Source organism: Tachypleus tridentatus, chromosome 2, assembly GCF_004210375.1.
Source record: "Tachypleus tridentatus isolate NWPU-2018 chromosome 2, ASM421037v1, whole genome shotgun sequence".
Classification (NCBI taxonomy): Eukaryota; Metazoa; Arthropoda; class Merostomata; order Xiphosura; family Limulidae; genus Tachypleus; species Tachypleus tridentatus.
Window position 1 is genome coordinate 47617588 of NC_134826.1, and position 18440 is coordinate 47636027.

Sequence of the window (18440 nt, forward strand, 5' to 3'; positions counted from 1 at the left end):
TAAAATATGAATTTGAGGTCTAATAATCCTATGTACTACGTATACCATGTACAAATCGATACGGTTGAGAAGATAACTTGTTTTAAATCTTTTTACGTAATTGTCATGGCCATTAAACAAGTAGGTAGGCCACGCCTTTTACATTAATAAAATACAAGCATCTAATTATTTTAACAAACATTTACTATTACGTTAACTGTCTGCGTTTTCTTTGGCACATGGCGTTGCCACTTTAAGAAAGATAAATACCTAATTTATGTAATAAACATCTACATTAACTGTCTCGTTAGAACATGACACTGCCGTGATGTTAATCAATCCTTGACCAAACAGAACTTACAACATTTCATAATATTTTGTAACTGGTTATGAACGTGTATTCTAAATACGAACTTTCTTTTTTGTAGAACTTGAATTATCGACAAGGGTTATGAGAATCAGACAGCCATGTTTATACCAACTATGAGGGGCCGGCATGACCAGGTTGCTTGAGTCGCAACCTTAGGATCACTAGTTCGAATTCCCGTACCACCAAACACACTTGCCCCTTTTCAGCCGTGAGAGCGTTATAACAACACTGCACAACATTTTTTTAAAAAAGTGTTTGCTGATTGTGACAGGTACCTGGTGGGTATGCACAAATATAGTTTTTGTTTTGCTTCATCACGTAGAAACTCTGAGAAATAAACAGTTAACTGTTTACCGGCAATAGCGTATTTAAATGCGTTTATGTTTCTAATACGCTATTAAGTTCAACATAATTAAAAGTGTTTTGCTCCTGATTTTCGTTTGTATTCAATGTCCGGTGCATCACGTTGCAGTGTCCAACAGTAGTCAGCAAGCATTGACGGATTCCAGTTGCCCTGATATCGTTTTTCCATTGTAGCAATGTCCTGATGAAACTGAAGATTTCGATGAAACGGTACGTGATGGGCAAATTTGGATGTGATTTTCGTGATCAGCAGCCAAAAATCTATAAGGAACACCCAACAGTGTTCAAGAAGCAAAAACTTTGTTATGCAGTGTAATACGCTCAATCCCACTATTCGTTGATAAAAGAGTAGCCCAAGAGTTGGCAATGGGCGATGATGACTATCTGCCTTCCTTTCAGTCTATCATTGCTAAATTAGGAACTCCCAGCACAGATAATCCCTGTGTAGTTTTGGGCAAAAGCAAAACAAAACCAAGTTTGATAATCTAACAATTATGTTTGTATCAATCATGAGAATCTGACAGTCATGTTTATACCAACTATAAGCTACCATTGTAACACAATGGATCTCACTTAACATCGACTAAACCAGTAATGGCCAGAGCACCTCAAAACTGATTTATTTATCATCAATATTAGGCCTATTGATTTCATTGCTCGTATTTCTATTTATGGCAAAACTATTATTCGTCTCTGTCACCGTCCATAATTTTGAACTATTGACTTTACCAGAGAAATGGCGACCAGCCAGCAGCGCCATACCATACACTTCAATTGGTTTACTGTCACTCTATTAACGCAACTACAAAGTAAAGTATGTAGAAAATTTTGTGGTATCGTCTGAATTTGAACCTGTCTCGCCAGCTTCGAAATCCAGAGCTCTACCACAAGGACAATTCGAGTTTCGAATCCGTTGCTTCGCCAACTACTGCCGTTTTGACTTCTTAGTAAACAGCAGTCAAAAACTGTATTACAATAGTGTTTTACCTCATTCATTCGATTAATTATAAAATATACAGTCTGTTAACACTTGACTTCTCTATTACAATTCAAATTAGCCCCAAAACACAATCTCCGTGATGACAAGAAACCTACTTGAAGCAAAAATGTTTTCTCAGAGACAGCTGGTATGGGTATTAACACTTTAACTAATAAAGCAAAGAACAATGTTTTGACCTTCTTAGGGCATCTTCAGGTTAACAAAGAGAGTTTGCAACTGACCGTTTCCAATCGTTTCTTAGGAACGAATTTGCTTTCTTACTTAGTATCTGGGCCTTTTTTATGTTTATGTTGTGTTTATTTGTTTTGCGGTGTTCAAAAACGTGTTCTTTTGTTGTTGTTGTTTGAATGTGGTTTCCATTTTTCTGTTTGTTCCTCCAACATAGAAGTCGTGGTAGTTGTTCCATTGTATTTTATAAATTATGTTGGTCTTGTGTTTATCAGTGTAGTTCGTACATAGTATATACCATAGTTTTGTACCTGTTTTTTGAATAAGTTTAGTGTTTACTCGAATGTTGTGTTTTCTACATGTTGGTTATTTGTTCGTTGCTGTCGGAAATTTATGGTAAGTAGCAATGTAAGGTTTTGTAGTTTGTTGTATCTTGGAATTTATTGTTGTTGATTTAGGTATGCGTGTATATTTTTTAACGGTTTTTGGAGGAAATTTCTTGATGTTGATGAAGTGTTATTTTATTTTGTTGATTTTATCGGGTGAACATAGTTTTGTGGCTGTGTTTATTTGGTTTTTGAATATGTTGAGTTCTTGTTTTGTTTCTTGTGCTGAGTCCCAGGATATGTATAATCCAGTATGGGTGATTTTTTCTGTGGATTTCTGTTCTGAATTGTGTATCGGTTCTTGTGATCTTGAGGTTAAGAAATGACATTTGGTTATTTTTTTTTCCTGTTCACAGGTGAACTTAATGTTGGGGTGTATGGAGTTAACGTGGTTGAAAAACTAAGAGTGTGTTCTGTAGATGTGAATTCAGCAATTGTATCGTCATCATATCTGTATTAGCATAGTAGCGGATATAAGGCTGGAATGATCGCTTGTGATTCAATGTGTTACAAAAATTTTGACCAGAACTGGAGGCACAGGATTGCCCACAGTTAGGCCATTTATTTGTAGGTAGTTTTAGTCACTGAACATAAAGTTAGTTTTGGTGGTAGTGAATTCTATAAGGGTTGCTGATTGGTTACTTGAGATGTATATCAATAGGCTGGGGTTTTGGAAATAAAGTTCCAAAGCTATCTTGTAAGCTTCAGTGGTTGGAACTTCGGTGAAGAGGGAGATTACATCAAAATTGGTCATTAAGACTTTATGATTTAGTTGGTTAAGAATAGATTTAAGGTTAACTTTAAATCTATTCTTAAAAGGGTCTGTAAAAAATGACCCGGTTCGTGTTACATATTTAGACACTTTCACACGTTTTTGAGCACCGCAAATCAACTAAACACAACATAATCATAGAAAACACCCAGATACTAAGTAGGGAAATAAATATAAACAAACGCAAAATCAAAGAAGAAACCAAAATTAAACCAATATAAAGGAACATCTTTATACCTTTACTAATTAATAACCTAACATCTAACTGTAACGACTCCTACTATCATGTACACGTTTATCCTCTCATCCCAACAAAAGGTCAGTTGTAAACTCTCTCTTTGTTAACCTGAAGATGACCTAAGAAGGTCGAAACGTTGTTCTCTACTTTATTTTAATAAATATTTTAATACCTATACCAGCCATCTTGAAATACGTTTGCGTTTAGTAGAAGCGTTTCTTATATACATAAAAAATACAAGTTATACGTTTACACTGGTCAAAGCAGCAACAGTTTCGCGCCAAAACTTTTTAAACACAAATTACACGATAACATCATATTAACGTACTTTTTCATAACGCAGCATTTAACACAACTGACTATTTCTAGTTTTGAACTGGAGCCAGACAAGACGGGGATGGTCAGAAGGGGCAGCAACCACGTGACCTGAAGGGTTCTTCACGTGAACGCTGGTCCTGATATGAGTATTTTTCAACGATAAACTCGTGTGATTTACGTCAACTTGCGCACAAAGACGGAATGATTCGCTAAGAGCTGTCGTCTATATTCATTACATCCATAGACGGTCTTACCTATTTGGCAAACCGGATAATGCTTTGCCTTTTTAATCTACTTCTGAGTTTTCTTATCATTATGGGGCTCCAGAATGACGGACCTGATTATACCCACGCTTTAAACGGCTAAACTTGACAATTCATAACTGGACATATTTTTACTTAATTTCAAAAGTCCTTTCTCGTTTGACGTACGACTTCCCTTAGGCAGTTTTCAGAAGACAGAACTCTTATACGTAAAACTGTAATAATATCTTCAGTCACGTTATCTTTCTTCCATGCAAAATAAAATGTAACATACTATACTTTCATTTCGTCAACTAGAACGTTTCGCACAAATTAAATAATGAACTTAATACTCCTTTCAGAAGCTGGGAGAAAATCTTATGTTTGTGTGTGTGGATTTAGGGGGTGGGGGGGGGGGGAAGAATCGGTGTTCTTATGTGTAAGAAACGCTCTTCCACACCGTATTTTAAAATATCTTAAAATTTTACACGCTGTTCGGCCCGGCAACCAGGTGGTTAGAGCGCTCGACTCGTAATCTAAGAGTCGCGAGTTCGAATCCCTGCAATACCAAACATGCTCGCTCTTTTAGCCGTGGGGACATTATAATGGTATGATCAATCCCACTATTCGTTGGTAAAAGAGTAGCCTAAAAGTTGGCGGTGGGTGGTTGATGACTAGCTGCCTTCCCCCTAGCCTTATACTACTAAATTAGGGGCAGCTAGCGGAGAAAGCCTCGTGTAACTTTGCGCAAAATTCAAAACAAACAAACAATCAATTATACGTTGTCAGTTTATTGACGTAGCAGCTCAAACATTTAGAAAATAATAATCGGTCGTTAAAAAGTTTTTGTTGTTGTTAAAAAAGAGTTACTGATTGTGTTGACAACTGATGGAACTACAGATTATTTATACTTGTACTCTCCCAGTCTGTTTATAAATTACAATAGCTCAGAGTAGTCCTCGTTCTTCTGATTTCGGATCCAAAATATTTTTGTTACAGTTCCCAATGTTCTAACTCGGTCGTAAACTGCAATTCACCGTGTAATCACAAGTGCTTGTATCATCAGTTCAAGATGAAACTCTGTTTCCCAAATATTTATACTAATAAAAAAAAATTCTAAAAGCTCCACTCATGCACACCCCACAATGCAATGATTACAATGTGTTAAAACTGCCCAACTGACTCGTGAATGGCGACTATTTCTTGGTGGTTTACAACGGATGGTTGATGGTATTATTTAATTTTGTTATGTTAAACGAAGCGAAAAACAGAGTGTAACAACGTTTTCCCGGGGATACTTCATGCGTAAATGGATACTTCACGAATTACGAACATCAAAACAAGAGAATTTCCCCAAACATGCCAGAACTCGTAACTGCTTTGATGAACTATTGTGTAACATTTTATTGCGAGAAAGAAAAACACTTCGCCATGAACTACTTCTACAAATCATTAGTAACACTTGAACACCAATGTATGGAAAATAACTTTTAACAGGATGCAAGGACTAATTAATCACAAACAAGAATCATAAGTGTCCTTCCAAAGAGTTTATTTCCTTTCTGTAGCAAGTTGTCTGGGTAACTGTTCCTTTGTAAAATATTTTGAAGGAAATTACTTTCACTGTGCTAAGATTGATGGTAAGAACACACTTTGCAGGCACATGTGTGTTACTTTTACCAAAGCTACATCGGGCAATCTGCTGTGTCCATCGAAGGAAACTGAATCCCTGATTGTAGCATTGTAAGTCCAAAGACTTATTGCTGTCCCACTGAGGGACATTTTGTTGGCTCTGTCCAAAAGACAATAAACAAGATTAGGTTTATGATTGTGTTGTTACATTTCTTTTGGATGTTCTTGTAATGTAATTCTAACCATATCAACTTCAGTTTTACATAAATAAAAAAGCAAAAAAAAACATTTACTGGTCTTCTTAGAATGTTTAAGTTTTATTCGATGATAACCAACTACTGTTATTAGAGGCACTAACAGATTTATGAACAAACTGAAAAAAAACCTATATAAAAAGTAATAATGAAGTGGTCTGAACATAATTATTTTAGTGAATACTACTGTTTAGTTTATTCTCAAATGTATTACTATTCACCTCCATACATGGTTCTTCTAGAAGAATGTTAAGCTTACTTCAGTATTTCAATCTTGTTTAAAACAAACACCTAAATCTCATCATTAACTCATTTTACTAACTTGTTTTTATATCATTCAGTTCCAGTGAGGCCTACATACTGCATCATGTTTGGCCATTTTATGTCTTTCTCTTACAACACTGACCACAAAAATGAAAAAGAAATCATTTTCTATATAAAATACATGACAAACCCCCAATAGTAGCTAGTAGGACTGATTATAATAATAACAGTATTTTTGTTTATCTCTGGTATGCAACTTGTTATTGGGGACCCTTTAAAAAAAGCAGCCACAAACCTACAAGTAATTCAGTGCATGTGTAGCTTAGAAAAATGTTTCAAAAATATTAGTTTTAAAGTTAAAAAAGTCATTTCTATTATTCTAAATCTATCTTATACTTAATAGTAAGGTGTAGCAGTGCTAAAACATTTCATTTTTATAAAAACAGTGCACAGTTTTCTATGGTCATAATTTCCGAGTACCATTGTGTTACCTTGGCATTTTATCTTGCACATAAAATCTGACAGCTAATTCTACATTTATCCAAAGTACAAGATAGTGAGCTTATTTCTTTACAGCATCTCAGCATCTAAACGTGCAAGACAGTAACTGAAGCACTTCATTTATGTGTGTACAATAAAAAAATTTGCATTTTGGCTACTAACTAGTTTATTAGGTATTGACAGAAGTGATAAGTTATCAGATATATATTGTAAAGTTGTCACATTTTGAAGAAAATAAACAAGATTCTACCAATAATAAGCGTGTCCTGGTTTTGATGACTTATTCAAGGTTTACTGCAGGAGTAACACCTAGAACACACCACTGCTACAGAAACAACACACTGCTTAGATCATTTAAGAAACACATTAATTTAATGCAAAAACAATAATTACAATACCATGTGATAAAGGAAAAATGCTTAGATCTGGAATTTTGAGAAGGAAGAGATAATTTTTTCTTCAACTGACCTCTTTAGAAAAAAGTTTGGACCTTTTTTTTTTACAATTGTTGCTTGTTTTCAAAGAGTTCATGTCAAACAGAATTCTTCTTTGTTTCAATAAAATGATATAGGATTAATGACAAATAATGAAAAGGGGCAAAAAGAAACAACTGTGTTCATTTCATTTTTTTTTATTTAGAAGTTTTCTCTATATGACTGAAAAATGATAATTCAAAACAAGGGAAGAAAAATTTCCAAAAAAGTGGAGGGAAAGCAGTTGTAAAAAGGAAACAGGCAGGGATGTTAATTATATTTTTTCATGACTTAAACTGATGTATTTTCTTACATAAACTGAAATATTGGAGTTTCTAAAGAAATTTAAATATTTCAGTTATACATGAATTAAAAGTGGAATAATTATATACTATGTTAGCAATACAAAATTAGAATTCCATTTTGTAAGTAATTTATTTACTTACAAGATTCTCAAGCTCACAGCTAATATTTTGATTTTTTAAGACAAGCATCAATTATTAATTGGAGCTGGTAGTATTAAGACTATTTATATCCTTGATTCATCATTTTCTTTTATAATTTGTAGCAGAATTTCCATTTGTACTTGTGTAACTCAAAATCACAAGTTATAAAACATAGAAAAAACAAACTGTTGTTAGAAGAAAATTTATCAGATACTTATAATGTATTGCATTTAGTATTAAATTTTGAACATACTGTGAATTACATAAACATTAGTAACTAAGATATATATTTCAAATAACAATAAACAGATAATCTTTAAAAATTCCTTTTCACATAGTTATGCATGTGTTAACTTAATCCATGGTGAAACAGATTTTGAATGAACATAAAAATCTAAGACTAAATTTAATAATGAATAACAAAAAAACTTATTAAAAATTCTCAATTATTTCAAACAAGTTTTACAACATACTTCAATTGCTCAAAGTTGAATTATTTTGTTCACTCAACTATACAATGAACTTCAAGTTTGTTTTTTTTGTTAATTAGCAAATAAAACTTTTCTGATAGTACTTTTGTGTGTGATCTATTTGTGGTGGTGATAGATGCAATTTTTTTTTTTTTTTACTCTTTGCTATACAGGACCATCCAACACCAATCTTGTATATTTTCATCAATTTATTTTCTTTGCATTTAAACTTTAAGTCACAAAATTATTCTCATGTTCCAACATTAATGCCAGAGAAAATTTTCCACCCAGCATGATGCTTATTTTGGTCTGCACAATAACTATTTTTGTAATCTTTAATAACAAAATATAAATATAAATTTCATATTACAATTTTGACTTATACAATCATTAAATCTGAAGTCTTAAATTTTTCCACCTTCCAATATTATTTGGAACACCATCTACTAATCTTATAAACACTACGTCATTTTTAATAAATCTACAAAAACAAAGAATGTGTTATAGAACACTCTGGTTCACAGCTTGATTGAGTGTAGGTCAAGATAAATATATTTTCTTATAAGATAGTACTAATATTTTTGCTCCAGACATTGGTAAGATACTGCTGACATTTTTAATTCAACACTTAGTTGAATATCTTCTCCTTTGATATTTGGAGTGGCAAACTTACTATAAGAATCAACCCCAAACATGTTTTTTAATAACAAAAGTACCAAAATTACAATGTACATAAATCGTTAGAGGTTTCCGTTTCCTTGTAAATTGTCTTATAATATTTAACATCATCACTGATTTGTTACATAGAATCAACTTCATTAACGAATAGTTATTTTTATGTTCTGATCTGGCTGACTTACTTTGATTGGGTTTTTTTGTACTCATAGTATCTGGGTTAGAGTACTGATATGAAAAGGAGTGTAAGATAATGGAACAACTTATTCAGTCACTCGTATAAACTGCCCAAATCTTAAAAAGAAACACCAAAATAGTGATAAAAATGTTCCCTGCAAAACTAAATATGCCATTAACTTCCAATTAGAGCAAGCTACCTAATTACAGTGAAACTAAAATTCAAACTGGTATCAGCACTGACTATAATTAATTAAACTTTTTTTCTTAAAGTTCTTATTGATTGAGATTGTAATTCAATGTTATATCAATAAAACAGATGTTAATAAATGCAAGGTAATGTTAGTAGGACATCAAAATCTCAATTGTAATTGTAATCTTGATGAGAATAACAGTGTTTGGAAGAAAAGAATCTCAGTGTTATGGTCAATCAATCTCTTAACACTTAGTGTCAACCATGGCAGGTGCGATAGATGTTATAATGTAATATTCTTACATTTTCAATTGAAACAACTGTAAAAATTAAAAAATGTTATTTTTAATTTCTTTTCTTTTTATATTTAAGATACACGTGTGTCACCAGCTTAAAAGAAAAATTAATGGAGGTCAAATGATGTAGATATGTGCACATATGTATCAATAAATTTTTCATAAAAACTGCAGAAACAAAATTTTATCTAAAGAACATAACAAAAAATTAATATGAATATGTATCTATCATCAGACAGATGTCATGTGATCAATACACCAATATTTTTGTGGGGGTTCAGTGTGAGGTATGGATACAAATAAAGTGTGGATAATTATGAACATCACAGTTGTAAAATGAATCATTGCATTTTCCCTTTTCACTGCACAATTTGAATTTTGTTTCTCACCACTTGGACCAATCTTACATTTTGTTGGCATATGTCCAAGATCTTTAGCTTTTAGTGATTTACTTCGACTAAAAATAGTAAAATCTCCTTTATTACCACCAGATGAAAATCAGTCATTTTGTTCACAGAGTGGTGAAAATATAAATAAACAAAAATTAGCAGTCACTTGTAATGTGTGAATACAAATATTCTTAAATTGCATTAGATTTTTATAGAGCAAGGACAACACAGTAATATTTCATCTAGACTCTTGACTTCACTCACATACACACAAGTATGAAGTACAACACCTATACTTAATGCACACACCCACACAGTATACTAAAGTCATTATGTACTTCAAATGGGTGTCAGGAATATCAACTAGTTGAAAATCCATAAGTGTGTCATGAGCACACATAAATGAATGCTTAAAGAACGTGTATCCCTAGTATAACAGTGTGAAGGCAAATATGATTTTGGGGTGCAACAATAAAAATATTAAATACAAGCCTGAAAATTTTATTGTATAGTTACTTGGTTAGGTGACATTTGCAGTATTTTGTTCATTCTTGGGTTCCTTACCTTAGGAAGGGTACTGTTGGAAAGGCTTCAGAGAAAGGTTACTATGATAACATCTGGGATAGAAGAGTTGTCACATGAAGATAAGGTTAAAATCCTTGAAATTATTGTCTCTTAAAAAAACAAAAAGAGTTATGCCAGACTTAAAAGAATTTTTGTTAGCTGTAGCCATAAATGTAGTTAAGTAGGTAAACATTTTTTTTCAGATTGGTTGGCAAAAATGATCTTGAAAATACCATTAGTTCCATTATCACCCAAATGTAATGAGTTAAACCATAAATATCATTACTATTAACATTTATTCCATGAAGAAAATTACAGAAATTTCAAATCCTTTCACAGCATATACTTTCTGGTTGATGCCAACCTCAACTGGCAAAGTTGAATTGACTTTTGCAAACAATTTTATGGTTCACTTTTCTTTCTTATCTTATTCACCAAGTAAATCTACAAGCACTTCCCTCCCTCTGCATCAGTAAGTTTCCAACTCATCCTAATCTTCAATCTGTATTCACTCATTAAAAGTAAATTCTCACCTGTTATGTCATATATTTAAATTAGCGAGAAGGGTCCTGAGGATCACAGAAGCCATGTAATCAAACCTCACGGCAATGGCCAATCAGCACTGAGCTGTCAATTGGTAATCAGGTGATACCCTCCCACATTATCACAGGCCATGTGAATTTCCAATAAGAAATTTTCTTACCATAACATGGCAATAGCGAATTTTAAAATCAGCAGATCTTGTTATATCAGCATAAACTAAGAAAAATAAAAATTCACAGGTCACAATGTCAAACAAATTTTTTAGTTGGTTGAATTACAGCAAACAGAAATACTTTTAAACCTGGCTTTAGAGAAAATTTGTTTAAAGTATTTAAGATTGTTAAAGGAACTGATAATTTTGATGCACCATCTTTTTTCATACTTAATGGTAAAAATGGTAAGACCAGGGTCCACAAATATAAATTATGCCATGGTGTGAGTCACCTTCAGATAAAACAGTTTTATTCTCTAACAGGTAGTTAGTTTTGGAACTGGGTTGATATAAAACATGGTGGATTTAGTTAATTTAAAGAGCTTAAGGGAATATTTGATAAATATCTGGATGATAAATGTCAATATGAAAAAAATAGCATAAACTCTTAAAATCCCAAACATAAATAATAACATTTCTTGGAGGAAAACTTGGAAGACTTTTGAAATGTCATCCTGTTTCCAACATACAGTTGCCATCCATTCTAGTTTATTCATCATGAATACTCTACTTAAACAATCTATCAAAAAATACATAAAAACCATGTTATACAACGTAAGTATGAAACAAGAACATGTATATAAAGAAAATTTCACATGTAATGCAAGTGAAAGCAATTATATTGTAACAGGTCTGGCTGTTTATAATTCTACTTCACATAGTGTCAGTATCTAAAGGTAACTGATAAAAAAGTCAGGAAGAAGCTATTTCAAAGCCAGTTGTCCATAAATGCATCAAAATAAACTGGTTCACTTCATTTAATCATATAACAGCATTACTAGGATTAGCACTAGTTTTTTTAAACTTTCTTTAAAAGTGTCAGTAGCCACTGGCAAGGTTAGAAACCTTTTACTGCAAGCACTACATATTTTAAACTATTTATGCTACTTTTATTGCAAAAATACTCTTTTTGTCAGGCTAAGCATGATAATATGTTCATTTTCTATGCTTATGTATTTTTAATACGTTATATCAAAACTATTTTTTTAAATAATATATTGCTTTACTGTATATGTCCCAAATTATACATACTTTATAGTATTATTGATTTTAACTTGTTTCTGCAAGTTGGACTAAAAAGTTGGGAGGGGATCTTGAACAGATGTGGGAAGCATTTAGGAAAATAAATTGGTACATATACAAAACAAATATTCTCTACAGCCAAAAAAGGGGACAATGGAGGGGAACAAGTTTAGTAAAGGTTCAAGATATCATATCAGGAATAAACAAAACAAACTCAAAACATTTTAAACTTACAAGAAATAATGACATGAAAATTATAGGAAACCAAGAGGGCTGATTAAAAAGGAAGTTAAAAAGGGAAATCTTTATATGAAATAGGGTTAACTGAGAAAGTTAAATAAACATTAAGGAATTCTTTAGGTATATAATGGGTAAGTAAAGTGTAAGAATGGGGATAGAGCCTCTTAAAAATGACAGTGGAGAGCTGATATCAGAAGAATTATGAGATGATAAACTTGTTAAATTATATATTATCTTTAGTTTTTATGAAGGAAGATAGAAGTATTATGCTTTAATCAAAGCACTTAATGTATGGAGTTGAATACTGATGTAAAAGATATCTTAAGTTATGAAATTGTAAGAGAAAAATTGGGAAACCTCAAAATTGATAAGTTCCATGGATCTAACAACTTTCATTGTAGAATTTTAAAGGAACTTAATGATTTGAGTTGTGAACTGCTAGCTAATATCTTTATAGGTCATTGAGTAATGGAAAAGTAGTAGAAGATTGGAAGCTGGCTGATGTTAGTCCAATATTTAAAGGAGGTGATAAACATTGTCCAGTCAATTATAGGTCAGTTAGTCTTACATCAGTAGTTGGAAGAGTTTTGAAGAGTGTCGTTAAGGATGCATTACAGTCACTTAAAGCAGTGTGATATAATGTTAAAGAACCAGCATGGTTTAAATACAGGAAGGTCTTCTTTAACATATCTTCCAACATTCTCTGAGAATGTTACTGCAATAGTTGATGAAGGAAACATTGTGGATTTGATTTATCTTGATTTTCAAAAAGCATTTTATGAGATGATTCACAAAAAAATTGTCACAAAAATTAAACCTGTGAATATGGGGGAATTGTTATTAAATTCATTAAATAATTAGCTGGAGAGTAAAAATTAGAGAGTAGTTATAAATAGAATTATATCTGATTGAATCATAGTAACAAGCAATTTTCCTCAGAGCTCTGTGCCGGGCCTTCTGCTGTTTGTGATTTATACTGATGACTTACAAAATTTTGAAGTATATAGATAACATGAAGATCTTTTAAGGTGGCTAACTGTTTCAAAGATGCTGCAGATTTACAGGGATATTTAGATAATTTGGGCCAATAAATGGCAGATAATGTTTAACTATACAAAATATAAAGTACATATGTTTTCCACAATACAAATTACTGTTACACTTTAAATGGGAATGTGTTAAATATTATGGTTGAAGAAAAAAGATCTTGGTGTTATGATAAACAATCACTTGAGTCATCTAAACAGTGTATTGTAACTAGAAATAGAGCTAGTAAGATTTTGGATATTACATATAGAAATACTGAATACACAACAAAAGATATTATTGTTTTACTGTACAGATCACTTGTAAGGCTTCATTCAGAGTATTACGTACAGTTTTGTGCTCCCTTCCTCAAGAAGGACATTGAATTGTTGGTGAAGGTTCACAGAAGAGCCACTAAAATGATGCCTGAGATGGTGGGATTGTCCCAAGAGGATAAACTAAAATATCTAAGCTTGTTTTCTCTAGAGAGAAGGAGTGTCAGAGGGGGTCTGATTGAGATGTTTATTGATGATACATATCCATCAACCTATTTTGTGTTTAGTGGTGAAAACAATAGGACGACAGGTCATAAATTCAAGTTTTGCCAATGTATGAGTAAGATGAAGTTTAGACAGTATTACTTTTCAAACAGGATGATTGGCTTTTGTAATGAGCTACCTTCAAACTGAGTTCAAGGAAAGATTGGATGAATACATGAATAGTAAGGGCTGGTTATACTTGGGAGCTGGAAGGGGCATTCTTGATGGGTTTATACACTCCTCTTTTACTCTATCAAAAATTTATATGAAGTTATAACAGTTCAAATTCAATTTTTTAATATGAAATAACTTCAAAGACTAAAAGTAATAACAAATTCAGAATGCTCCGAGATTTCAAAAGCAAAGCATATACAGTTACAACAAAGTGTTCATACCCCAGCATCATTAGTAGTTTTTTCCTCATAACTTTAAAAGTATCATGATTAGGATAATGAAAGTAGAGTATATTATAAATATTATACTAACACACATCTACATAAATTTTTATGTAAATTGAATGACAAATAAACTGTTTATAAACAAATAACCATACATAGGAAGGGCAGAAAGTGTTCGTGCATCTACTTTAATGGTCAGTTGTGCAACCTTTCAGGTGAATTACTTGGCACAATCTCTCCTCATAGTCCTCCATGATCGTTTGATAGTACTTGACTAGTATTTTCTTCCATTCTTCTTTACAGAAGGCCTCCAACCCTTGCAAGTTTTTCAGATGATGCTGATGAACCCTGGTCTTCAACTCATGCCAAACGTTTTTAATTTGGTTAAGATTGGGTGACTGCAATGGCCACTCCAGAATACTTATATTGTTCCTCTGCAACCATGACTGCACATATTTCGATATGTGCTTAGGGTCACTGTCGTGCTGGAAGATCCAACGACACCCAAACCACAAGTTCCAAGCATCATTCTTGATATAAGTGCCGAATATATCAATGTTTTGTATTAATATATCAATGTACTTTTCTTTTTTTCATGATTCCGTTGATGAGGTGAAAGCTGCCTACACCAGAAGAGCTGAAGGAAACCTATAGCATGATAGAGCCACCTCCATGTTTAACTCTAGGGACGGTGTTCTTTGGAAGATTTCATTCCCCCTTCTTGCGAAAAATGTAGCGAACATCGTTGTGGCCGAAAAGCTCGATTTTATTCTCGTCTGACAAAAGAATACTCTTCCAATAAGTAAAGGGTTTATCAACATGCTTTCTTGCATACCTCAATCGTGCTTCTAAATGAACAGGCTTTAAATATGGAGTTCTACGAGGACAGCATGCTTTGAACCCAGAAGAACTGTAGAAGTGCTTACTTCAACCCCAATTTCCTTTACCAGTTTCTGTATGTCATTACGTGTTAAACAAGGGTTCCTACTAACTTCTCTGAGAACCTTCCTCTTGGTTCTCTCTGGAATTTTGGTGGGGCATCCGGAACGAGGGAGGTTAGCAGTTGATCCTGTAAGCTTAAACTTGGCAATTATGCTTTGAACAGTATATTTCAGCACATTACGTTGCATAGCAATACCGGAAAGAGACATATGAGACTTGTATTTTACAATAATTCGGTTTTTAAATCACTGGACAGTTGTTTCCTGTTCGCCATGATGACCAAGAAGATAATGACGGAGACAGCACTAAATTTTTGGCTGGCTAAATTCCAATAATTATGAACCCAGTGTCTAGTTCTGGAGTGGTATAATGTAGTTTTTTCGCCAAACTAAACAAAATTTTTACGGGAATATCAGTTATTTCTCACATTCTGAAATGTACAAACACTTTATGCTGCTCCTATTTTTGGTTATTTGTTTATAAACAGTTTATTTGTCGTTTAATTTACATAACAATTTATGTAGATGTGTGTTACTATAATATTTATAATATATTTTACATCTATTAGCCTAATCATGATACTTTTTAAGTTATGAGCAAAAAACTACTCGGGACGTAGGGGTACGAACACTTTCTGTCATAACTGTAACTGTGTAGCTTGTTGGGTTGTTTTTTCACAAATGATAAATAAATTACAAGATGGTAGAAAGATTAAGTTGACGTGTAGTTTTAACATTTTTAAAAGGGCCTATACAGAAGGTGTACCTCTTAAACTACACAAGTTTTAAACTAGTAAGTGACCAACAAAACTTCCAAGTTCCATACATATTACTTATGACAGTTCCTTACAAATTATGCCAGTAGTCCTAAAACTTACTGACAATGAAAAAATATTAACATTAACTGGTAACTCTTGAATGTTCCAGTAGGTGAAGCTTCTTCATTTGCATTTTAGATCACAATTAACTGGAAGTTGGCCAAACTGAAACAAACTAGAAATTACATCAAAAGAAGAACTGTAGAAAGTTTGTTAGTTCCAAAACTAACAAACTTCACCATTTCAGAAGGTCACTATAAACTGATCCCCTAACTGACATCATGTCCTCAAGCAAGAGACATGGTATGACCATTATAAAATAAACTGTAGAAGTTTCTCTCACAAAGAAAAGTTGAACTGAAGAGAACAAGTGAAAGTGTCAAAACTTGTTTCCATATGAACTTCTTGTTCTGAAAATAGTGGATGTGAACTTTATTTTATAAAATTAAAATGTAAAAGTTCATTTTAGGTACAACAGAAATTCTTTTACTGTTAGTATTATAAACAAATCTACAGGCATGGCATTTTCAATTATTGATTACATGTTTAACTAATAAATAAATCTAATAAACAACATTTTTATTACGAATCATATTAATTTTTCAATTATTCTTGGTGTACGAAACAAGATTAATTAATCACTACAGTCTCACTCAAACAGGGGCTATTCTTTGGTTAGAGATTATGACAGATCAGTGTAAGTGGTAATTGAAGTAAATATTCAATAAATAAGGAGAAGTTTGAGGTTGTTTTAACTTTTTTTTGTTAGTTTTTTATATTTTGTTTGATTTCTGAATGATGCTAGTTTGCATAGAATATATTTTAAACTCATAGGAAAACAAAATTACTAGCATTGGGTAGCACTGAGATACATTAAGAATAGCCAAGGTTATGTTTGCTTGCCACTTTACATAAATAGGCTAACCATAAATTTGGTCAATAATCATCCATATGTTGAATTATTATAACCTCATGATATGGTAAAAAATAAAAGTATAGAATAAGACAGAACTGAAGATTTCAAGTAATAAGTCAGACATTTGTGAATCTGGAGTTTCAGATTTGATACAGCTTAAAAATCTTGAGTTATAATTAATAAGAAAGTCTGAAAATGTTACATTACTGAATAGATTTTGTGATAACTTATAAAATGATTTTGTTTATCCTGGTTCATTTTTCTAACTTTTAAGTTCTTGTATGAAGGTTATATTATCGAGTTGGAATTTTATTTCCATCATTTGTTATAGTTTGGACCTGGCAATTTCTAATTATAAATAGTTGAAACTGTGAATGTTCTAATATTAATAAACACTCTCTACAATCACAGCACACTGCACAGTCAATAATCTTTAATATTACTATAATAATACTTGAACGTTGTACTATTACTATTAGCATTACTACTAAGTTTAGTACATGAGCCTGTAAGTATAATTTATCAAAACCCTACATAAATGAAAAACAAAGAACCATGTATTATACGCATACTTCACAAATCTGTTACACACCTACGGTAACTATTCTATATTGTAGTTATTATTAGGTTTAATTAATCAGCAACACTCACCCACAACTCCACTCCCCAGTTCATGATTTCATTGGTGAATACGCCTAGGCCTAAGTCTGCCGAACTTTCCAAAATGAAAATCAAGTAGACTAAATGCCACTACGTCTATGACTATGGCACTAGGTAAACTGGTGCAGAAATGTTCTGATCATGTGGTTCATTAACATTTAAATAACAAAATAAATAACATATTATATCATTGTTATCAATGAGTCCAGCATAATATCATCATTCACGGAATTTCGTTAAAAGAGCACGAGATGGAAAGTAAGTTTACAAATACAATTCACAAAATACAATTTCTCTTGCATTCCATATTAGCAGAACACGCTTAGATATTCAACGTTAAACTCCAAGTAGCCTAACTACAACATGGATGGCGACTCGCATTGTATCATGGGAAATGACGTCTTAGCCCTAATATGTGTGTTCAAGGTGTGAGTGTGGGCGATGCATCTGCAGTGGAAAATGATTCCAAAGAATACATAAGCAAATACATAAAAGAATAGGGATCCATAAATTAGTGAGACAGATAATGTATTTAAACCCACTTAATACTTGGGGCACTTCCCCATTTCGTAAAACGAAAGTTATAACAAATTACATATCTATTGAGATTTATGAACTTTTGTGACAGTATATTTTAGAATACCAGTTACACTACAATAAATCATATATGCATCAGTGTTTTAATATATGCGTATATACAAATACAGATAATTTCTTTATAATTTTTTGATTAAGGTCACCGATCTTCTAAGTATTGCTTAAAAGAAGTTAAACTACTATAAACATTATACTTAAAAATAAGTACAAATTGTGAATTTTTCAATTTTATCAACTTACATACTATAAACAATGACTAAAATTGAATCTTCTGGCATGCGCTCAAAAATATATTCTCAGTTATGTAATTTCAAAATGAATATACTTTATAATTTTATTTGTATACACTCATAAATTA

The 18440-nt window shown here is 32.3% G+C and overlaps 1 protein-coding gene across 11 annotated transcripts in view; it reads right to left on the reverse strand.

Moving 5' to 3' along the window:
* Window positions 1-17874, reverse strand: part of LOC143242994 (formin-binding protein 1-like) — a 59074-nt gene extending 41200 nt beyond the window's left edge. For all 11 annotated transcript variants that reach the window (XM_076486646.1, XM_076486645.1, XM_076486638.1 and 8 more), the window contains exon 1: window positions 17477-17874. In XM_076486646.1, coding sequence (XP_076342761.1) covers window positions 17477-17500 — 24 coding nt within the window. In that variant the 5' untranslated portion in view covers window positions 17501-17874. The remainder of the gene's footprint in view (window positions 1-17476) is intronic.
* Window positions 17875-18440: the final 566 nt, after the last annotated feature.